This window comes from Onychostruthus taczanowskii, unplaced genomic scaffold (genome assembly GCF_017590055.1).
Source record: "Onychostruthus taczanowskii isolate IOZ18803 unplaced genomic scaffold, ASM1759005v1 scaffold10, whole genome shotgun sequence".
NCBI lineage: Eukaryota > Metazoa > Chordata > Aves > Passeriformes > Passeridae > Onychostruthus > Onychostruthus taczanowskii.
In genome coordinates this window covers 7,145,137-7,169,466 of record NW_024496526.1, presented here as the reverse complement: position 1 = coordinate 7,169,466, position 24,330 = coordinate 7,145,137, and the positions used below count along the sequence as shown (strand labels likewise).

Sequence of the window (24,330 nt, the reverse complement as noted above, 5' to 3'; positions counted from 1 at the left end):
TTATTTGGGACAGGAACACAAGCCAGAAGGAAGCCCTGCAGCTGCTTGTTCCTTCGTACAGCTACGTGCTGTTGACATTTTGATTGTCTGCCTCTGCTGGTCTGGCCCAGCTTCTCACTGAGACCCAACAATAAGATCAGTGGTGGGACTGTTGCCACAGTCTAAACTCCCTGGGTGTTGAGGACTGTTTCTAAGTGGGAATTGTGTAATGCTGGGCACAATATGACTCCTGATACATGGCTATGATTTGCAGTGTGAATGCACATCAGAAATAAGAGTTTGCATCAAATAATTTGAGAAGGGTCAGTGTTGTTTTGCTGTTTTAAAGAAAACAGTTTGAGCTGGAAAATAACTGACCTGTGTGGTAATAAGAATGTGGTGAAATGCTTCTTGGGCATTACAGCCTCTCTTATAAATGCAGTCTCAAAAACACATTTGCTAGCAAGCTTAAGGCTACAGTTGCATAAAGTTTAATAAGAGTCCGGCATCATAATGCAAGTCAGCATAGATTTGTGGAAAGTAAATCATGTCAGGCAAATTGGATTCCTTTTTTAAATTAAATAAATATTGATCTAGATAGGAGGAAAGCAGCAGACATATCGGGATTTTCAGAGACTTTTAACAAAGTTTCACGGGATGCATTATTCTACACACTCTGCATATACAGGTTCAGTAATAAATTATTAAGACAGTAAAGAGCAGGGACTTGATCTTGGAAGCATCAAACTTCCAAGTAATCCTTTCAGTTATGGGAGTTGCTGTGGTAAAGTCAATAGGAAGACCCAGATTTAAAAGGCTTGCAGAAATAAAGAAATGAGCAAGAGTGTTCCCTTGTTTCTTATATAGCAGCAATATAGAAAAGAGACAAATTTATTTTTGTGGCCAAAAGCAGGTTGTTAGAGGGCTGGGTTTGTGTTAACATTTTCTTCATTATTTATACTGTGCTATCATGTGTTATCAGATGCTGCTAAAACAGGCAGAATGGTTAAAATTTAGAAGGATGAGGTTGTTCACAGAACGATCTTGATCAATTGGGTAAATGGGTTATGAAATGCACTATGTCTATGTCAAGTGGTGCAGTGAAGTAGAAGTAATAACAAAGCTAAGCAAAGTTTAAAATAGCAGCAGATTAGTTAATGTGGTGTCAGGAGGGAGTTGACCTCTTTGATAGATCCATCTCTGAATACTTGATCTAGTGCATAGTAACAGTGAGCAGCTGTTAGAGTCTTCTTTCGAGGGACAAAAAGAGCTTAGGCATTAGATCAAGGTTTGAAAAGTCTGATTTATTTAAAGGAAGGCATTAGCTAACTGAGACTGTATGACTTACGTTCGGGGAGAAGGGACTTGGACTCAAGGAGAGATAGACCAGATGGGGCTTATTTACAGAATGTTAGGAAGTGAAATAGTTCAAGTGCATAAATCTGCAGTCATTGGACAGACCAAAGCTAAATGTTTAGGAGCAAGGGGCTACTTGCTGAGAAGGACTCAGAGTCATACACTTCAGAGTGGTGAATGAGGCAAAGAGATTTACAGAAAGGGTAAAATCTATTTGTCAAGTGAAGCCCCCTTTTCTCCATTCCTGTTGAGTATTTCCTTCTGCTCACCTTCTCTATTGCACTTCCTTTCCTAAGCTCTTGGCTGAAAATTTCTAATTTCATACTACAAATCTGTCACTCCTCAGTGTTCCCTTGAAGCATATAGCATTAATGAAGTAAGAGGAAAGGCTCTGTGTGCTCTGTGCTGTGTAATTACTTATGGAACTTGTTATTAGCCAGGTTTATATTTAGGAATAACTGACAGATTTTTTTAAGGGTTAGGAGGGAGATTTTTCATGCCCTCAAAGAGCACGTGTGTTTTTATTGTGATGCCACAGAATAAACATTAAAATGATGGAGAAGCTAAAATTCGCCTTCCTGATGAGGAGGGTTGGACTGAGCTTGGATATGGGCCTATCTGAATTTAAAATGTGTACATGTGAAAGAAAGTGGAAGCACCTGAGATTCCATATTCTAAACCCAAATAAGTTTCTCTTCAGCAGATACCAAGGAAACCACCCTCAATATTTTTTAATGAAAGCAAAAGAATAATTGTAGGTTTGTATGTGTGTGTATATATCTGTGTGAAAGAGTTAATAAATCCAGGATTAAGGAAATAGAGGGTGTGGAGACTACTTTTCAGTAACAAGAAATGATAATACACAGTGACATGGTGGTAGCAGAAGGCTGCCCATATGCACAAGTTTATTATTTTCCATTCTTTGATAATAATAAGCCTTCTGCAACCATTTTTAGTTTGTTTTCATCTTGAAATATCTCTGCTCTACAACCAGCAGGTGAACCCTGTAGAAATTTTGGCAGTATTACATTCAAATGTACAGCACTGAATGCAAACTCATAAATCAAGGTAAATTTTATATGAAGGCAAATTTTAATGAAGGAAGTGCTAGCTGATATGAGCCTTGTTGGTCATTTCAGCACAGCAGTGCAGTAATGCAGATCAGATGTAAATACCATACATAATGGTTGACCTATTGATCATGTAGCTGATGCTAACTTGCATAGGCAGTGTTTTGCAGAAGCATGTTTTATTTTTGTTGGCTCCTTTTCCCTTTCTGTTCTGCTTTCTCAAGAATGATGTGAGGTTTATTATTAGCTATTTTAGCCAGGATGTCTTGAAAGATTTCATGCATATGCATTTACCAGCAACACGTTGATTTTGATTTGGTATTCACAGATCGTAGGGGAGAGACCTTTTGGGTCACCTAATAAGCAGTTCATGTTTCATTAATTGCTTGAAGTTCAAACAACACTCTGACAATATTGAAGACTGTGCAGAACAAAAGCATAATGAAATAAAAATTATCTGCTCTTCACATTTTGGCATGACGGGTTACAGAACCACCTACAACCTTCCCAGTACTGCCACGCCAATTAAATAATAACTGACTATCAAAGCAGTGAGGAGATCCTCTTTTTAACATCTTGCTTCAGCTGCTCCATGCCTTGTGTGAGTTACTTACCACAGCTGTGCTGATGGAAAGCCAGATGATCCTGCAGTAGAAGCAGGAGGATGTAGGGTCAAGATTGAGCCCTTGTGAATTAGGATCTCTTGGAACAGCCACACATGGAGAAAGGGTTTGGACTGAACTTCTTCCTATTGCTAAATCCTCTGCCAATAAAGAGAGCCAACATTTTATTCTACAAGGGATTTGGACAAAGGCGTCTGCATATTGGTCCAAGTCCAAAATCCAATGGCCTTTGGATCAGGCCAGATGGGATCAGTGAGAAATGTAAGTTGCAGGATGGTTTTGATGATGATTCTGCAGATTTTCTTTGCGATTGTGCTGGACAGACCTCCCTCTGTCCTTCCTTCCTTCCACAGAGCTTTAGTCATGAGTCACACAGTAAAACTCTCTGTACTGATGCCTCAAATAAGCTGAGGAAGCACCTGAGCATTGCATCTTCTCTGGCATCAGCACTGCTGCTGCAGGACCTAAGGGCCAAACACTGAAACAAAACAGTCATTTATGTCAAGGATTAAATTTATTGTGGGAAAAGATGAGGTGAGATTGCAGGATATGGCAATGAAAGAGGGAAACTAAGTGTTTGATGTATTGCTTGGTAACTGAATTTTCTAGGGCATTAGAACAATACACATTAACTTTAGTAGCACTGTGAGTCCTGCACTTGCCTAAAATTATACAGCAAATATAGATGCAGTTACCAGAAAATGGGGTGAATAATCAGTAGATCACTTGGACTGTATAAATTAGAAGCTGCAACGAATATTTTCTAATGAAGTGAGAACAATGCTGTTGGGAAACAAATGACAGAGTGCAAAGCAGACACCCCCTGCGAAGGACTCCGGGCCCTGTGATCCACACTTCATTACTAATCCCAAATAATTCATGGCAATAAAATACTAACATGGAGAGCTGAGACACAGAAACCAATTCTGTCTTGGGAAGATGAATCCTTCTGAATAAAATAACATGCTGGGTGTTTGGTGTGCAAAAATTAGCAAAAAGAAGATTAGTTCAATGAGTTCGAGCATGGTGCTAATAATGCCAAGGTTATTCTGTATGGGCCATTCTCTTGAGAGATGGACAGGATGATCCTTGTGGGTCTCTTCCAATTCAGTGATTTTATTCTGTGGGAAAAAAAGTAGCATTCAGGATATAGGAAAGAGAATCTCTGTATGGATTTTAAATGTCTCTTTCTTGGTGATGGTCATTTTCATTGCTGCTGAAAATCACACCTTTTTTATAGAGACGAGGCAGCCAGTGGTTTAAGTTAAAGCTATTTAAACTGCTGTCAAGTGCCCTAGAAGAATATTTGTCAAAGTCAGCCTTGGTCTCTGAGGATGTTTGCTTCTCCGTGGAAAACTTTGTGTTTCAGTGTCCTGCCACTTAATTTGATGTGTTGTTACTTCAACTAAAATTGGCTAACCCATTTATTTTTGGTGATCACAGCACATACATTGATAGCACTGTGATATAAGCTTTTTTCTTTTCCCAGTGACCCTTTCACTGCATCGTTCAAGCCACAGGAAGTGGCTGTAAAGTTCACATATAAAGCAGTAGTTGATGATACCCAGTGTTCTCAAGAAGTTATCAACAGTGTCCCTGAAGTATTTGCTTTAGCTGCATGGTGTTAGCTGATGTAATCAGCTGGGGGAAAAAAGCCATATATATATGTTTAGATATAGTAAATCAGATTGAAATATAAATTCTGTTCCCAGTGAATTGCATGTTTAACAAAGGCCATTTCCCTTGAACAAAGTGGCATTTAAGAACATTAAGTGCTTGAATGGTAGAGTACATATTTTTAGTACTCACCGTGAGTATAGTATTATTTGAAATAGAATAGTAGGGGCAGGGGGTTGAATTGGCAAAGAAGCATTGTGCCCTTTCTTGTATGATCCTGCAGTTGCAAATATCACTTCAGGGGACTCCTGATTTGCATAATGCCTACTATGAAGGGAAAGCAAGAGAGCTTACTGATGGGGAAAAAGGGATTAAGTGGTGCGTCTCAGTCAAAATCTATTAGTGTCTTTTCTCCCTTTATATCATTGGCTCGAGTCAAATTGAGCAGTCAAGCATGCCTGGAGGTGTGGCTGTCCTGGGATGATTGTGCCCAGGGAGGGATGTGCCTCTCCTGGCGCTGCCCCCACCCCCTGGCGGCAGGGGCTCAGCGGGTTGCTGTGTGTGAGTCACAGATAGCGCACTCGTGTAGATAAAGTATTTAAGAGTAGGGGAGACTGCCACTTCAGATCGGAGTGTTACCTTGCTTCTGCTCCCTCTGGGATACTAAGCAGCTGCTCACAGCAGTCCCCCGATGGGAATTGAGTCCCTGCTCCATCTGTTTTTCATGCAAACCCTTGCTGCTTCACAGGGTGTTGCTGCTCCCTATAGGGTGGGAATCCTCACTGGTCCCTTTTCCCTACCATTTTTAAGAGAGTCTGGCTTTCGAGATGATTTTCTGTTTTTAAGCCATATTAAGTTTTGACACTGTGGGTAGATGCTTCATAGTATCCTGTCACATCTTCCTGTTTATTAACTCGGTGTTCTCTGCTCCCTCTTTACAACCAGGTATATCTCCTCTACAGCCAGGTTAGAGATATGGTCCATGCTCTGCCTTCTCACAGGCTAGATCATCATGGATGCTCACATAAGCCTTTCTTTGGAGTAGTATTACTGCAGCTGTGATAATCTATTTGTAGGCAGACAAGTTTTGGTTTGTTTTTAATTAGATCAATGAGTGTAGCTGGAAAATCTGGCAGGTTTTTGAACATGTGAGCTGCTGTGTCAGAGCTGAAGACAGACAGATGTGTTCTAAAGCTTATCTGATTTTTCCGGCTACACTAATTTATCTAATGACTGATATTACCTTTTTCTTGCAATTTTCCCCTTTCCTAATTTCTCTGAGGTTGACATGTACAAGCCTGCACCCACCCAGCTGTGCTGGAAGAATAATTAATTGAAGAACTACAGGAATGGGCACAACAAAATTGCACTGGACTTGCTGCTCTTACTTACATGACTTCCCCCTACCGGTCAGCAGCGGAATATTTCAAATATGCCCTTTCCTCATTAGCTAGAAGTTAATGGTTCTCCCTTGGTCCAAAAGCTTGGGGTGATTCTCTCCTCTTTGCCACCTCGAATCTCTGGCTAGAAGTATTATGTGTATTAGCTGGACCAGGAAATCCTCAGTGCCACCAGTATGTGCGGGAGGAATTAATTATGTGTTTGCAGAAGACTTTAAAGGGAGCCATGAAAGAGGCAGGGAGCTAAAGCAAAGAGGCTAATATTAGACAAATAATTAATATCAGAAAACATATAACCTTTGTGCTACACTTGGAGATGAGCTGCCTTGTTGTTCTTCTTGAACAGTGCCACTTGCAATTAATGGATTCTTAAGTAGAGTTATAAAGAAATTGAGCTACATGCATATAAAATAAATATATCTGTGTCAGTATTCAGGACTAGAGCTCAGTTTCCAGAGTGTTTGGCAGCTCTGAGTGAGGACAGATGAATACTTGAGCTTTTTTTTTCTGGACCATGACCATTCAGTCCTGAAGAATCATTGAGAGCTCAGGGCTGCTCAGGATGCACTGGCTGCTGCCACAGCATGAGCTGCACAGGTTGGGGCAACACTACAACCACAGCCACTTTCCCTGGTGCATCATTTATATATACAGGAGAGGTTTGGCATAGGGGAAGCAGGAGTAACTCTGCCTGCACTCCCATAGAGCTGGGGGAATCCTCATTAAGTCAGCTCTAATATCATCCTGAGATTTAGCACAAAGCATGTGAATAAAGGAAAGAACTGAAAATCTGTGGGTGAAGGAATCTAGATGGACTGTATCCCATAGTCTCTGAGAACCAGCTGATGAACAACTCCAATTACCTTTATAAATATCAGGGACCTTAGGCAAACCCCCAATGCCATGAATTGCAAAGGTAATACAAAAGTGTTAGTGAGAAAGCAGGCTCATTTCTGCCCTCCTAATTGAGTCACTGTTAAGCTACATAAGTCCAATGCACTGAAGTCACACAAGTAGCTTGAATAAATCTGTGTGGGAAACGTCAGTTGGATTTGGGGATAAGACAGAACATCTGTGAGCATACAGGCCCACAGTCGCTGGAGAACGCCTGGACCTTCCCCATTCAACCAAGCACATCAATGGGGTGTTAAATCCTGCTCTGTCTGTAAAATTTGGCAGTCAGGGCCCTGCTAGAGAGTGAAACCCGGAGAAACAAATGGGATTGACTCGACTGTGCTTTCAGTTACAGCAATGGAAACTCATTGAAACAAATCTGTGTCAGTATTAATATGTAGGAAGATCTGAATTAATATTTGAGAGGCAGCATATCACATACCCTGATGAAATGAAAGGTAGTTCAGCTGAGCTGACAGCTGAGCCAAGACCTAATGCTGAGCAGGGAGAAATCAAACATAATCACTTTTTGCACAGAGTTCAAGCTGCAGATTCTTAGCTGGTTAAAAATGCAGCTTCACTCGTCCCTACATCTAAAGAAAAGAGGGTGGTATTGGTGTCTTAAATAATCTTGTGATGTGTAAATAGAAATTGGCTTGGACAGGAAGGCTGCTGTAGAGATTGAAACCTGGCTAATGGACTGTGAACATCAGGCAATTGTTGATGGGAACAAACAGGGCTATGGGGAGGAGTTGTTTGGGACACTGCAAGCAGTAATGCAAGGTTTGGCTTTATTTAATATCTTCATTAATGACCTTGGAGAGAGTGCAGTCAGTGTGTTAATTAAATGAGCAGAAGATATTAAACTGGGAGGTGTGTCAAAAAAACAGCCACTGGTATAGGGCTAATGTAAAATGACCTGAGGAGGTTACAAATGTAGAGAGGAAATAACAAGGTGAGAGGCAACATGGGGAGAAAATAAAGCAATCCTGAGGAAAATAATCAAAAAGCAGCTATTTAGAGGGTGGGAGAATTTGGAAAGCAGAAAGACTGTAAGACACTGAATGGAGTTAGCAGATGGCAAATTGGGCCCAGTTTTTACTTTTATTTTTATTACTTCTTTTTTCACCACTGCAGTTACACCTTTGCAATTCTCAGTTTAAATGCAGCACTGTGGGCTGGCACGAGGCTGCATGACTTGTGCTGGCAATTCATCGGAACAAGGAGCTCTGAGGCCATCCAAAACCTCAAGGCTGTTTGCTCCAGTATGAGAGCAGTGGGGCAGTGAGAGCTGTGCCCCCAGACAGCCCCAGACTAATTACCATCAGCCCTGTACAGCCCAGTGCTCCAAACCATCATCTGCACGCAGAGCGATTAATGTCAGTTTTAAAGGGCCGTGATTATGCCTCTGGTGAATTTGTCTGAGTACTGGAGCCTGCTGAGCCTCTCTAGTAACACTCTTGTGTGCGTGGGGCACCCAGGAAGGGCATTCACCAAGGCACAGGAGTGCAGCGAGGAGACAGTTTACACCTTCCCACACAGCTGAGATCATGTCTGCTATATCCTGTGCACCAGCTATATTGGGAAGCAGTTGGGGCAGCCTTGAATTCCTCTTTTGTGTCTGGACACCACGTCATGGGTGTTGCCACCCTCAAATCATAGGCAAGCTGGGGCTAAATTGCAAGCTTTAAGCTAGACACCTGCACTTGCCAGTGGGAAGATTTCCATGACCTCCTCAGACTTCAGTTTCCAGTTCAGAAAAACACTTCAGTTTGCCTTACTATTACATGCAGTTTGTTTTGCCATCTTACTCATGTGCTTGAAGTCAGAGATGTGCCAAAGCATCCTTCTGACAATGGTCCTTTATGTTGCCAGTTCTGAAGGGTTTTATAAGTTTACAATGGCAGTAATATAACTTCACTCCCTCCTAAGTGCAAGGATAAAATAGCCATTTTCAAACAGCTATAAATAACTTTAGCTATTCATTTTCTGATAATTGGATGTTAGTTCTATTGTCAACCTGAGCACATCTACAGATGCTGCCATCATTTGGGGGTTGTTTAATTTATTTACCAATAACAGTGAATAAAGAATCTCCAGTCTAAAAATATGGTAAGCTTCCATCCAAAAAGAAAATGCAATCATAAGTTTAGTGTCCCAGTGGGATTTTTTTGTATCTCTTTTTGAGATGTATAACCTTCTTATATAGAAAATAGGTTCCTCATCTGTACATCTACACTTCACTGTAAATCCTGCAAACAGCCTTATTGAATTCATCACGAAAAAGCTCAATACATAAACCCTGGCCACTGCTTCCTTTGACTCCATGTAGGCAGAGCTTAAGAGGTTTTATAAAAGCATCAGGTGAGATAGTTTGCTTGGCATAAGACACTAAGCAAATTTTAAAGAAAAAACAGAAAGAGGAATCATTCAAGTCTTAAAAATCACTCCTAGCTTAGAGTAAATACATGGGTCTCATAAGGTCTTTCTGGCAACTTTCCATCTTTCCAGGGTTATTTGTAATTCTTAGCTCAAGAGGCACAGCAGTGTTGTGGCATCCAGTTGATCAGGAGAAAGGGAGCATGTGGGTGGGCCAGACGTCATGTATTTTCTCGGTGTCAGTTATTGCCAAAAGAGGTTATTTTAGTTGTATGGTTTATTTTGTTGAAATATAATTATTATGCTAATTATTCCCAAATTTACTGATTAATTATAATTCCGAGATCTCTGCCCTGGTACTTGCAGAGATGTACAAGTTTTGGGAAATGTTTCATAATATTAATATATTTCCACAGCCCTGAGTCATTTGGCTAATGTTCCAACAAAGCAAAAAGTAACATCCTTTAACAAGAAGGCATGTCTAGCTCCATGAAACAGCTGATCTGCATCAAAAAGGCATTTTGCTCAATCTGATTTCATTGCAAGAAGCAAATGGTTTAAAAGGAGCACAAAAGAAGCTAAATGTTGGATCTTGGTTTCATTACATCATTGCACAATTCCCTTATCCCTCCATTTTCCTGGGGAATGAGGGGGCGTAATGGCCATCCCACTGTTGCTACAGGAGGTCTGTTGGATGCTGTTACAAGGAAAGTTGGAAAGGCTGCCTCAATTCTTTTAGGAATATTTGTGTGACTGAGTTCAGCAGGAGTGTTGTCCTTGATTTCTGCAGCGGAAGGATGAGGGATGCACATGGGCTTCATTTGGATTTACTAATAGGAATGGGTTGGCTACAAAGTTGCTGTCTGCTCCCTGGACCCTGATTTTAGACCTTCTGCTGTGCTCACAGTGGATGACCAGGGTTAGCAATGATTGAAGTTGTTACCCCTGGTTCCTTCATGCCTGCACTCATCCTCTGGTGAAGGAAAGGGGAAGTTTTTCTTTGCAGTACACTGGGATATTCAACATTACAAACAAAATTGCAAGGTGGAAACCTAAAGCTGTGCAGCCCTGGCACGTGCAGCATGTCTCTGATGAGCCATGGAAACGTGTGCACTGCATTGTTCAGCTTCTTCAGAAGCTGAAGTGGTGGTAACCATAAACACTGAAAAAAATTGTTTGAAGCTGCCCAGGAACTTTTTTGTTTTTTACCTTTCTAAAGAGGAAAGTGTCATGGGTAGGAGGTAGAAGAAGTGAAATTATACCTGTTCACAGAGAAATAGTGGAAGAGCTGTGAGGCTGGGGGATATTGTCCTTGCTCACTGACTTCACTGGGATTCTGGTGCTGCATAGCTGGTGAAGATTAACCTACAAAACGCCTGGGAAACTTGCTGACTCTTCCTCCACAACCCCCAAAATAGAAATATCTGGAGCTTAGAGAGATTGCTGAGCTCTGAAAAGCCTGAGTGCTTTCTACACGAGCAGATTAAGGAAATCTTGCCATCATATGTTACCCTGTGGGAACTACATTATGGCCCTAATTTTGGTATTAGTTGTACAAGTATCACATGCTTTTAGAAGTATCATTGCTTCTCAAAAATATATGGACTTCTTTTTAATTGGGAGTGGGGAAATGCCCATCTACTTCTTAAAACAAGTTTTGAAATTTTCATGACTGCATATTGGAAATTGAAACATTTGATCTGTTTATGTGTGTAAGAAATGTTTACACAGCTTATACTTGCAGCTGTGGAATGAGTTTGGAGTAGTACTGGAAGTCCCATACTGTTATATGTAAAGATGTTTTGATACATCTGGGAGAATGTAAGCAAGTAGGTCAGTGGATAATGACTTAATGATTTGGATCAGAGGCAGAATTTGGGGAAGTAGTAGCAAGGTCTTGCTAGAGAAAAATGAACAAATGGAAAATCTGAATGATGACTTAGGCTAAAAATATCAATGGAGAAAGCTGAACAAAGTTAAATGTGTGCATATGGTACAATAGAGTCATGTTTAACACACCCAGCACTGGGCTGTAACTGGGAGAAGCAGCCTGTGAGTGCATGTGAGTGCTCTGCCTGCGATGTGACCCTTCCTCTGACTCCTCCATTTCTAACTGCACACTTGCATGAGTGATCAGATTGTTCATATAATCCCATAAATATTGAAATACTCAGGATTCTGTTGTGCTTGGCATGGACATGCAATGCACCGACAACGAGATCGGATCTCTTGGTTAGTTGAGAGATCACATATAAGGCAGCAAGCTGCTGCTCTTTTACAGTCTATTAAAGCCATAACCATCGTAGTCCATCTGAAAACATTCCTGCTTGACAAAGCACAGTTCCTGGGTCAGAGATTTTTTCAAACTATATTAGTCATTTGCCAATGCAGCCTAAAGACTGTGTAAGGTGTCATTTAAAGAAAGCAGTTGAAGTTGGGCTTACTTTTGTGTGATCCACTTGGCTGTGTTAGAACATGCTGGTGGCTTTCCTTCTGCTAACAGGCCCTTCAACTGTGGTGAACAGACCAAAAGAAACAAATTATATCAGCTATGTCAGGATGTCATGGCTCATACTGTAAGGGAGGAAGCAGGTAAAAAAAATAATTGTTAGTGGAATGGAGTACTTTTCCTAAGTGCATTCCACAGGTTTTCATATTAGCTCAGTCTGGCCTCACTTTTTATGTGGAATATTATGCTTGCATAAATACCAGAAGCTTCTTTCTTCTCAAGGCAGGATAGGACCAAAATGATGACCTGAAATGCATTTTCCTTGGTGTTTGGAATACATCATGTGTATGGCATGGAGATTTTGCCACAACTAATTTGCAGCAGTAAGCATTGATCAGGGTTTTGGTTCTTTCTGCTTACTGTGCATAGAGTTGTAAAAGGTTGTAGTTGCTGGCCAGGGCAGTCAGTAGTGTTTGATATGGGAGGAAGTAGACAATAAGAGGAAGGTACTGGTTGAGTGTCAGGAAAAGTGTCATTGGAAGGGTCTGGAGGTGCTCAGATGACTGACATGTCTACTGCCCTGGAGGGTGCAGGACAGTGGTGCAGGAGGGCTCAGGTTGCAAAGGCAAGTCTCTTTTCCTTCCCTGAAACCTCTGGTGAGCTCTAGTGCTGGCTGGGCTGCTTCAGTCAGCTTAGCTGCTGCAGCCACTGACAAGCCCCTGCAAAAGCACCAAAGGACTGTCCCTCCTAGGAGGACTTGCTGGGTGTTGTCTTCAGGAAACACTTCTTGGCCCTGGTCGTACTGGGGACCTGGCTTAGGGGGGCTGAGGGGATGAGACACTGGCAGGAGTTGGGCTGGGAGCCAGGGTCTGGTCAGTGTTGGTTTTTGTGATGGGCTGGTGACAACTTTGGTGACAACTCTCGCCTTTCCTGTTGGGACTGATCAGTATTGCTGGGGGCATCCGTGGGTGCAGCAGGCTGTTCCCATCCCACAGGAACTGCAGTGAGTTCAGGCTGTCACGAGGCTCTGGCCTCAATGGCATAACCCACACAGTGATGGGAAATGCCTTCCAAAGGGAACGTGGTTGGCCATCTCTGTGCTGTCACTGTGAAGAGCTGCGGGATGAGAGCAGGGGTTAAAACTCTGAGTAAAGCAGCACAGGAATCAACCCAGAGAAATTTAACTGCAGCCTCTTCTCCTGCAGTGAATGCATGAGTGTGTCTGTGTACATCTCTAAATTTCACTGCTGCCTAATTTCACTTCTACAAAATATCAACCAATTTCTAGTGCCAAGAAACCTAATCATCTGTTTATTAAAATGAGACAGACAATAAGTTTGTGGGGGGAAATGTTAAGGCAGTGCACATTGATCATGCTGATTTAGAACAGTACTGCCATTGCAGCATTTCCAGAGACAAATTCTTTGTGGCTAATTGCATTATAAATTCCACTAAACCATTTTATGAGGCATTTCCCTAAGATATAAGCCCTCCATCAAAAATAAAATCAAAAAGACCAAATGACCAGTTGTGGGGTTTTTCTTAAGTAAATATTATATGAACATAAGAAAAGAGAGAAGGAAAAATGCAAATCATGTTAATTGCTAAGTCTGTTGTGATGGGCTAGTTTTTAATACTGTGAAATATGTTAAAACTCATACAGATTTTCCATCTCAAAGCCAAAGAACTTGAGTCCTGAGGTCTTTGTTCTCATATCAAGATGGTCCTGAGCTATTTCAGGTCAGGATTTTCATCTCACTAAGTTTCAGAGGTGGTAATCCTGTCATGTGATGAATCTTAACCAACCCAGACATGGCCTGAATGCTGGACCAGCTTCAAGAGAGTCCAGAGAAACTGTGGCAGTGGGACTCAGCCTCTTCATCTTCCTTCCTGCTGTGGCCATGGAGTTACGGTGCCAGCAGTGGGTATCCCAACTAGGAACATCAGTAGGAAACAGCAGCCATCATGTACAGCCAGTGTGAACACATGTGGGTCTCACCAGACAGCAACTCCCCCAAATACTTGGTGGTAGTACTTAGAAAAGTGCCTTTTTACAGGGAATTTCAAACTTTGTTTTTCTCAAGCTGGGCCAGAAGACACAGAAGCGCAGAGCAGTTAATTGGATTTCCCAAGGAAGCATAGCAAGCACTGGAGGACTGAGGCTGGCTTCCTTGTTTCCCAGCCTCCAGCACAAAGCAGCAGACTGTTGGCCTCACTACTTTAGTATTTCTTTGGGTGACTGGGAGCAAGCATGACACTTCCTTTTTTACATATTGAAGGGCACAAATTCTCATTTCTTGAAAATATTTGTCCTTGGCTCCTACAAGTGTTGGGCTATGGGATCAATTTAGGGACTCCAGGCAGGGGGAGATTGCAGTCAGACCAGGAGGGGGCTGGGTCTCCTCCAGTTTTCATGTATGAGATGTTTCAGGCAGTGCTTATTTCTGAAAAACTTATTTGGTGGTTCAGCAATTGGGATATTTCTTTGCCAGGGTAGCTTTGGCACAGGAAAGCTTTTCTTTCTAACATCTTGTATGAAATTGTATGAGCTTACAACTCCCAGGGTAGCTGTAGCTGTCAGTCTGCTGATTAGAAGAAAACATTTTCTTTTCTTCCTCCTCCTCTCCCGCTCCCCATGCAGTAAAATTATTTGATTACAAAGAAATAGGGAGATAAATGTACCCTTTGAGCCCAGGGTAGCTGATCCTTTCAGTGGTCACAGCTGGGATGTGGATGAACCCTGACTGTGCAGTGGGCACATGCACAGGGTGAGACCCTGCTCCCCATCTCTAGGGAGCCCACTGCTGTCAGGTCACCCTGCTGCTGCTGGGGGGGACAGAGCCTTCCCCAGAAACTTCCATCTGCACCTGCCCTCAGGCAGGGCAAAGATTTCTCACCTTGCTGAGGGAGCCACTTTGCCTGGAGTTCAGTAGGTCAAGTAAAGCTGAAGGAGCTGGGTAGTTCGTGGACTCGAGCATAGTTAATCAGTTCTCACCTTGCCCTGAGCTGGGTCTGGCATGAGGGGTTTGTCTCAAGGGGGAACTGAGGTGAAGTGGTTCCTCACTAAAGCAGCATCAGATCATGCCAGAACAACCATTAGGGCCCAGGACTAGCTGGCTCATTAGACCTCTCCATCTCTGCTCCTGATGGGAGAGATGCTCATGCTCTCTTTAAATGTGCTGTTAATTAAATGTTCCCTGAAGATAAGGATGCTGTAGCAGCATGCCTAGTGTTGACTCCCAGATCAAAGGCGTGAGTTCCCTGCACAACAGCCATTAAAGGTGCACTTTGGAGTGACATAGACCAGAGATAGGCATAAGAAATTTAAGCCAGGGTTTAGGTGAAAAAACTGTGATAAAAGTATCTCAGACAAATTCACAGAAATTAGATGACTGTGAGGAAGGAGAAAGTTCCATAGAATTACTGCACACATACACACAAGGTGTAATTTTATCCTTGTTCATAGGTAACAGCTGGCATAGCAGTGGTCTTTAATCTGGGAAGAGGGGGACATCTGCTTGTTGGTGGGAAGAGGGGAGGGACAAAAAAAAACATTTCTAAATTTCTCTGGTAAAACGGGCATTTGTTGTTCTAATTTTTTATGTTATTGTTTCCGACAATTGTTACGTGGTTGTTAAATTTTTTAAAGTAATTTTAGATTTTCCAAAAGTGACCATGATTTGTTACTTATACTGTAGCTTACAGAAGTGACACACTTAATATCGGGGGGTCCAAACCTGGATATCTACCAATGGAGATGGAGATCAGGTAAATGCACACCTGCTCTTCCAAAGAGGAAAAGCTGCCGTTTGGCACCTGGTTTGAGAGGGAGCCACAGGCTGCACCATGAGCATTTTGGATGAGGTTAGAGCTGAGCGCTGCCGTTAATCGCCAGCCTTCATGTAGGCCCAGCATGGCTTTGTGTGACAATGGTGTTCAGACAACACGCCATCCACCAGGAGACTCCGTGTCCCTGGAGAAGGCTCTGGTCCATCCCCAGCAGTAGCTGAGCGCAGGGCCACTGAGGGAGACCTGGCAGGAGCTGTGGTCCCCAAGCCCAGCCGTAGCGAGCGCGAGGTGCCAGCTGGCTCTCCCAGCCGGAGGGAAGGTGGTGGTGGCCGCAGCAGAGTCCGTGCTGGAGAAGGCAGGTGAGAGGGAGGTGCCTGCAGGTAGAAAAGAGTAATTGTGGGGCACTGTGGCCATGCCTGTCATCTCCTCTTCTCTTTTACAGACACTTAACAAGAACAACTTGATACCGGACGACAGAACCAACTTCTATCCGCTGCAGCAAACCAATGTGTACACAACAACCTATTATCCCAGTACACTGAATAAATATGATTACAGGCCTGAGGCCTCCCCTGGAAGGACCTTTACCAACAGCTGATGATGGACAGATCCTATGGGACTGGATAACTTCCTATATGATTTTTTTTAAAATTGATTTTATGGACCAAATACTGGGCCAGCTTCTAGATGTAAATATTGTACAGTAGGGTCTTTTTTTTTTTCCTTTGATTAATTGTGTTTCTTGTAAACAGCACATCTCCTTACAAGGACAAGAATTCAAATGGACCATTCTGCAGAGCTTCTGTGGATATTTGTCTGGAGATAGCTCTTCTACTACAACTGTTTATGGCTGGAAGGTCAGCGTGCTGTCCAAGGCTGAGGTTGTTGAGGAAGGGGCTGTGTGCTGGGCTTGAGCAGCCACACACAACACGTGGGAGCACTCCAGGAAGGCAAGAGGTGGCCTCCTGGAGCAGGGCTGGATGCATCATTCCTGAGCCAGGACAACAATGGTGTGCTGGATGACATACAGCTCATGGAACAGGCCAAACAGGACTCATCACGCCAACAGCTTGAAGAACATTTTCTTTTTCCTTTTCTTTTTTTTTTTTTTTTTTTTTTTTTTTTTTTTTTTATTTTTCTGGGGGAAAAAAAAAAAAGTAGTAACTTTCTAGGGCAGTGCTCCCTATATCTTCAACAGAATCTTTTCATATTACAGGAAATACTCTCTGCAGCCTTCTTTGGTAATATGCAGTTCAGCTGATGAGAAACAACACACAAATGAAGTGCATTATCCAAAGAAGCTTTCCAGAATGTTTCCAGTCTTAATTAAAAGAAAATTATACAGGCAGTGAGACACTGAGAAAAGTAAATGTTGGAATAACATTGGAGACATGAACTTGGAGTGCCTAACAAACAAAGATGTTTATATCACTGGAAAAAGAGATGTGATGATTGCCGCACGAGAGCCATGGGCTTTTTTTCTTTCTTCCTTTTTCTTTTTTTCCGAGACAGTATTAACTCTTTTTGTTCTAGCTTTGATCCTGATTGTGTCTGCCAGGAAAGGCAATCTTAGAGGCCATGCTCTTCTTGTGGGAAATCACCATGCTTTGGGCTAATATTTCCTCTTGTTTTATTACTGGGTTTTAGTTCATATACTTTCAAAAAATGAGTTATTCTGACTTTGCAGGGGGAAGGTATTTTTTTAAGGAATGTTCCCATAGTCTGACACAACCCAGAAAGTCTGCTGCACATTCTTACAGCATCTTCCACTCAGTACTCTACGAAATAATAACACAACTGAGTAAAGTGCGTTGTTTGCCACTATCTCTTTAATTTTTCTGAGAAAAAACAACCCAACAAACAAATGCTGCTGCAGCTATTGAAGTAAATTGGAGTGGTAGCATTATTAAACAGTATATCCAGCCTTGAAATGTAATTTTGTGTATGTGTGTGACTGTGTCTATAAGAACTGTATTAGTCTGATGCAGAAGCCATGTTGTCTACAACCAGATGTTTGTCTGACATAATTGTTTGGCAAAAAGGAAACTTATTGCTGGTGCTTAATGTACAACTACATCCAGTGTGTTAGCAACGTGAACAAGTTCACCGCTGTTACCATTCAGTGTTTCTAAATATTTATGACGAACTCCTGATGCTAAGTATTTTAGAATGTCGCAATACTGAGCATGAGATAAAAGTACACCCCGAAATACGCATGAGCTCCACGTGGTCCTGAGCTTGGCTTTGTTGTCTGCACCTTCCCCGAGCAGTGCCGTGCCAGTGCCCGGGCTCGCTCCGTTCCCAGCAGTCCCGTCTGTGCCCGCTTGGTTTCGGATTTCGCTGTGAGCCGACATCGGTTGTTTCTCAGTGCTGTTCCTTTGCAGTTGCTTGTTTGGAAGCCCAGCGTGGGCCGTGTACTCAGCTCTTTCACGTAGGCAGCTGGTAGGAAATGAAGAAAGCCTGTGCTACTTGTGACAATTATATTGCTTTTCCTGCGAGGAAAAGCTAACGTGACTCTGCAAGCCTGTGTGTTATGGTGGTTTGACCAGAGGGCAAGTATACAATAGCCTCCCATTTTTAAATTACTTTGTTTGACTTCAGTTTGCAGTGATTGAAAGCTGTAGGGATATTTGTAATAAAGTGGAGTTATTAGCACTGCCACAAGGACACCCTGGGCTCAGTGGTGCCCACCATTTTCAGCAGCTGCTTTTCTTATTTAGCAGCCCACCCTGTTTCTGCTCAGGTGAAATAGATGGGGCAGAGGGAGAGAGAGATGCCCTTAAACAGATTTTAAGCAGTGGAGTCAGGAGCGATGCAGAGCTAGAAGACTGTCTAAAGCACCTGCTGCAACTCTCCAAGTTGGCACAGCAGCCCTGAACCCTCAGCAGCACAGCCAGGCAGGAGCAGCTGGAGCAGGATCACCAGGGAAGCAGGATAGCCCTGGTGGCAGGCAGCCTTCAGGGAGGTTCTTCCCAGGCCCTCAATCCCATTTGAGGAGTGATGACTTTGTGCCTCATGCCATAACGAGTTCACCCTGTCTCACTGAATTTTCACATGCCCCTCAGCAATATTTAAAATCCTGACTTAATGTAGTTCTAACAAGTATGTAGCCCAAGGGTTGGAAATTATTACATTAGACTATCAGGATGGGATTTCCCAGCTTTAATTTATGTGATTCAGGAGAAAACACTGGCTCCGAAGATCATTTCAGCCACTGTAAAATCAAAGCCATCTCTGAGCTTCCCCATCAGAAGATTCCCTGTATTAACACACTCTGCAATTACCATGCACGTGGCAAGATTGCAGCTGGAGTTTGAGGGAATGCAAGCAAGTCAAACCTTGCAATTATCTCCAATCTTCTATTTTTCCTTTTTTTCCTTTCTCTTTTCCCCTCTCCCGCTTTAATTTTTTTTCCATTTTTGGCTTCACAGAATAACATGATGTAAACTGATTTCTTTTTTGCAGAGTACCATATGAAATCATTTAAATGTTCAAGTCACCAAGATGGGTGATTATTGCCATTGTGCTCAGGAGGTGGATATTTTGTAGGCTATTGGAGGGCAGATGCTATGAGGGTGGTGCATGTGGTTATAGTTTCATCAAGACATTCCTTATCAGCCATCCAAATGGATTCAGCCCTTTTTCATATAATTGGCAATCACAGCAAGGGGCTGTAGTCTCCATTCGAGCAGAAAGCAGAATCCAGGAGAGAGTGAAAAAAAGAAATCAGAACACTGTATTACTCAATTAATGTTTGCAGGGGAGTGCAGTTCTGTAAGGACGATGCTAATGCTGTGTGAGAGTTGCATTTTTTATGAGCTCTCCAATGTGTGTCAGGTTAACAACGTGATGTGCAGGGATGTTCTTGCAGTCCAGGTAATTTGGCACCTTGAGCATCAGGTCTGTAATATCTGTAGAAGTCTGAGTTGCTCCTGCAGCTGAATGTTAAACTTGCTAAAATTTCCTATTCCTAACACCATCTTTAACTGGAGTGGAAATGCTTTTCCTTTGGGAGCATTGCTTTCCAGAAAGTTCATTATGCTATATATATATATATTTTTTTTTTCCTTTACTTCTAAGGCAGAGAAAAGGAACCCTGGGTGGTTCCTCTGTAGGTCTGGAGACACTGTGTCTCTGCAAACCCTTTGGATAGGATTCAGGTGTACAGGACGTGAAATATGATGGAAATCTTACAGCCAAGTATGTAGTGGAAACATCTGTAATTAGGCCATTCTCTCTTTTTCCATGGAAATGGCTGCCTTTCTCCCAGCTGAGGGGATGTGCCTGCTGCTGTTATCCAGGGATGTTGTGCCCTTGCTGTCAGGTTTTCCTTGAGCATTGCCAGTAACCCACAGCTCACTGACAGACAAACCACTTGAGGATCAAACCCTTATGTAAGACGTGCTGTTGCTGTAAAGGTGCACTTGAATGTTCAGCATATGAGCCAGGGCTGTTCTTAAATGTATGACCTGCACAGATACTATAGGAGAATAACATTTATTGTCTAACCACCACTGTTCCTACTGCCTTATGTTCAGAAAATGCAGTGTTTGCTTTGAAATCAACAGAGAGCAGGAATGGAGCCCGTGTCTCGCGCAGACAATTTGATGCCTCCGGTGATAATCTGCTGTTCAGCCCACCTGGAGAGAAAACTGCTGTCCATTGAGATTGATTTATTCTTTGTACCAAATGTAGCGGGGGAGAGTTTTATATATATATATATAAATATCTATAAATATATATATAAAAATGTAAATGTAAAGTTTCTGTAACAACTTACTCTTCTTTTTGTAACAGTGTATACATCTATCAGTGGATAGATATGGTATATATTTATAATATATACACATGCAATATATATATTTAGCAAAATGCCTGCAGAGGAAACTTAGAATAAGAAAGGCAGTGCTGGTATTCAAATTCCACAGGGACAAACTGAAGAAAAAAACCCTATAAAAATCCACTACCCTTTCCGTTAGGTTTAAGAACACACTTTTGAGGTAAATGAAATATAATTTTTTAATTGAAAAATAAATTGATTTTTCTAGTTAGAAATGCTGATTCTCCCCCAAATCGTTCTGGTTAAGAATTATTAAGAAAGAGATACTTGATACTGTTTATATTTTCATAATAAGCCTCCTAAATTTCTCGTGTGTATCACGCTATTGTTCTTGTAATTATAAGTAGGGAGTAATTGTGCAAAGAAAATTAAAATAGCAGGTAGGAGTAACAAGTCTTATACCATTAGAGCAAAAGACATCATCTCTTAGAATGGGGAAAATGTCGTTTTCCATGTTAAAGAAGTCAATAACTGCCTTCTGAGTTATTGATCATCTTTGCAAACTTTGCCTTACAGTCTCACCAGGAGGTTTTATCTGAAACGTAGGAAAAGAAGCCCTGTGGTCCCATGGCTTTTGTTTTTCAGAAGGGTCCAAAAAACCCACCAGGCCATGGAGGCACCTGGTGCCATGGGTGTCTCTGGAGCTTTCTGTGTCAGTGGCCAAGGCTCTGCCCCACGCCTCCCCCTGCCCCTGAGGCAGCCCCACACACGGCAGGGCACGGCACCCTCCGAGCTGTCTGTCATGGTAGAAAAATACCCAGTCAATCAGGTCGGAGGGATTCATTCTTCTCCAACAAATCCCTTAAATGCCCTCATGACCAAAGCCTAAACTCCCAACAGATGAATCTTTTCCCTTAAGCTTTTTAGAAGGAAGCTTCAGGTGGCTTCAAGAGCAGTTTGGGGGTAGGTGAGAGAGCTTTCTGTCCAACTTTGTTTTTCTTGGTTGCCAGAGCCTTCAAAGCTGGGCAGAAACCCCTCTGGAGCTGGGTCCTTGTGGTACTTACCCAGTCTCAGCTGTTCTGCCTGGAAATTCCTTCTTTAGAACCTTTGAGCAAAATTAATGCATTAATCCTGGCTGGAGGAGCAAAACCAGCTACCCACTATTTACATAGCCACAAACATAAGTGCTCAATAGCACTAAGTGTAAGTTTGGGTCTTGAACCTGTTACTTTTTCCATTCTGCCTCCAGCCTCAGCTGCAGACTCACCCCTGCTATCCAAGAGGATTCAGTGCTATACGAGCAGCATTGGGCTTTCTGCAGGCCCCAGCCATGATTTGGTTTTAAACAAATCTGGTCATGAAAAGTATTAACACTGCACTCTGGTTCTGATGCCTCTGTCAGCAGGACGCTGCTGATTCTCAGGCCACGGAGTCAAGCAGAGGTCGGCGTGGATGGGCCATTAATAACTGGAGCAAAAATGTTATTAGTACCAAAATGTCAAACAATGTAAAAGCCAGCCAGCTGCACAGCAGTGTGCTTTCTTTCCACACCCCTCCTTAGACAGCATCCAGACCTGCCCATACCTAAAAGCCATGCGCTTAATTAGGAGCATTCCCACAGAGGAAGCTTTAGGGAGGATGCATAGCATGTGAGATGGAAATGATAGGCTTTAGCTTGTGGTTGAGGTGGGAGAGTGACAGATGAAATATTGGATCTTGGATACATGGGAAACAATTATGTGAACACAGAATGCTTGCCCCAAAACAATAAAACCTGGAGAGTATTATTGGACTCTGTTGTGAAGGCACATCACCTTTCCTATGCAATCGAACTTGATGGTACTTTAGCATAAAGGTGACCTAGACTATTATCACTGCCTTTAGACACTGTGAATTTTTTTTGGGTACTCTGTATTTTTATATATTGTACAATGTAAAGAATAATTCAGAAATAAAACAGACCAACCTGACAAGCCTGTGAGTTATTCCTCCTGCATGGCCAACGCGCGGCGGATCTGGGGCTCCTGACAGCGCTGGCAGGATGGGCCGGCAGGAATGAGGAGGAGTTTCCTCCTGACCTTTGTGGCCAATGGCCATGCAACATCCACTCAGCTGCCTGAGTGAGGATGGGGAATTGCAGCTGCCATCCTTCCTCCCTGTCTGCACTTTGGCCGCATCCTGAGGCCCAGGTCTGGATTATATTTGTCGTGAGTTGTAGTCTCTGTGGACACTAAGTTGTGTTACTGGATGTAAGGCTCCCTTCCCCCCATCAAAAGCTCCGCACCAAACATGGGGTACCTTTCAAAAAAGGTATTTCAGAGTGGGGTGCCCACTGAGGTAAGATTGAATACGAAATTCAGGGTGCCAAATCCTTGTCCGGATCTGCAGTAAGCATCTCCCTTGTGCTCCTCAGCTCTCTGCAGGTGACACCGAGCCCCCAAGGGCACAACTGCTCTCTGAGACAAGCCAGCAAAAAACCATTCACCCTCTGCAGAGCCTTTCAGCTGTGTGTGCTCAGCTGCAATGAAATCCTGTCGCTGCTGCTGCTGCTCAAGCCCTACATATTGATGCAAAAAGTTATGAAAAGCTGAGGGACATATTTTGATTGAAGGATGATCGTAGCCTCGTGTTGAAGAACGTTATAGCTCTTGTTGCATTTATTAATCAAAGTAAAGACCATGAAAAGTGACAGAGTCAGGAACATTTTAGTTTATGTTCCGATACAGCTTAAGACTTATATTGAAGTTCCATACAGAAAATTACACCATAATGTCATAAAAAATAGATTGGATTGCTAATAACCTGAAACGTGCTACACCTGCATACATAATACTTTAATCCTACTAAATCATAAGCTATCATTTGGGTGTTTTCATATTCTCAAGTGTGCATACAGGAATTTCTTTTCAATGCAGACCATTAAAAAGTAATTGAGAGGCACAAGAACAGTAAAAACAAACTTGCTGTGAATAAGATGGATTTTTTTTTTCCCAGTTAGTTTGCACTATAACACAGGGAGGTCATTTTTGAACAGTTTTGTTTTGCGTCAAGACCCCTCTGCATAGAATTAGAGCAAAGTATTACATTGGAACAAATTTCCAATTTCCCTTAAACCTGTCTACCACCACATTTTTTTTCTAGTTGCTAATTTGACTCATTAACATAACAGCTTCACTTGTAGCGTCAGTAAATTTTGTTCTCTCACCTTCACTGTGCATCCCGACTGTTCCCTTTTCTCTCTTTAATTCTTAATTGTGTGGAAAACAGAAAAAGTTTCATTATATTATGGGTTCCCCATGACCTGTGGGAGCACCTCCAGCAGCCTGGGCAAAGCAGGGACCCAGGCCAGGCTGTGGAGCTGTCTGGGGGAACCACAGCAACAGCTGCAGCCCCACAGACCCCTCCAACCTGCCTTTGGTAGTGCTTGGAGGTTCAGTGTGAAAAATGCAGGACAAGAAAAAAGCAGAAGTTTCCTCATGGCTCGAGTCTGGTCTCTCTGTTTCCTCCCAGCTCCCTGCAAGAGGGGCTTTGGGGACGTGCTGAGCCAGATGCTGCGGTGACAAACCAGTCCCAGCCCTGTCCCTCCACATGAAGCCCATTTGCTGGTGTTTTCTTCTCTAGTAAGGGATGGCAATATCCATGGCTGGTGGGGCACTTGCCTGGGCAAGGGCACTGCCAACACTCGGTGCTGTGGAGGTGAGGAGGGGCAGGGAACTGCAGCCCAGCCCAGGTAACACCCGTGCTCCTGAAAACGCTGGAGCAGGGACTCGGATGAACGAGCTGTAACCACCACAGAGCAGCTGAGCAGATGTGTTTGGGCACCCAGGCATGATCCAGAGCGAGTTAATTTCCTCCTCTGAACAGGCACCACATCGTGCACATAGCTTGGAAATAAGAAATATCCTGCAGCCTGATTTTAGCAAGGCTGCTGACTCTCTCATACCTCAGCCTCATATGCTGCCAGGAGCAGTGGCTAGGCAGAACACAGTGCAGA

General features: G+C 42.8%; 1 protein-coding gene across 1 annotated transcript in view; it reads left to right on the top strand.

Annotated features, from left to right (window-relative positions):
• The window catches only part of SEMA5B (semaphorin 5B), a 127,164-nt gene extending 111,010 nt beyond the window's left edge, over positions 1 to 16,154 (top strand). The window contains exon 21 of the mRNA XM_041406501.1: positions 15,999 to 16,154. Coding sequence (XP_041262435.1) covers positions 15,999 to 16,154 — 156 coding nt within the window. The remainder of the gene's footprint in view (positions 1 to 15,998) is intronic.
• Positions 16,155 to 24,330: the final 8,176 nt, after the last annotated feature.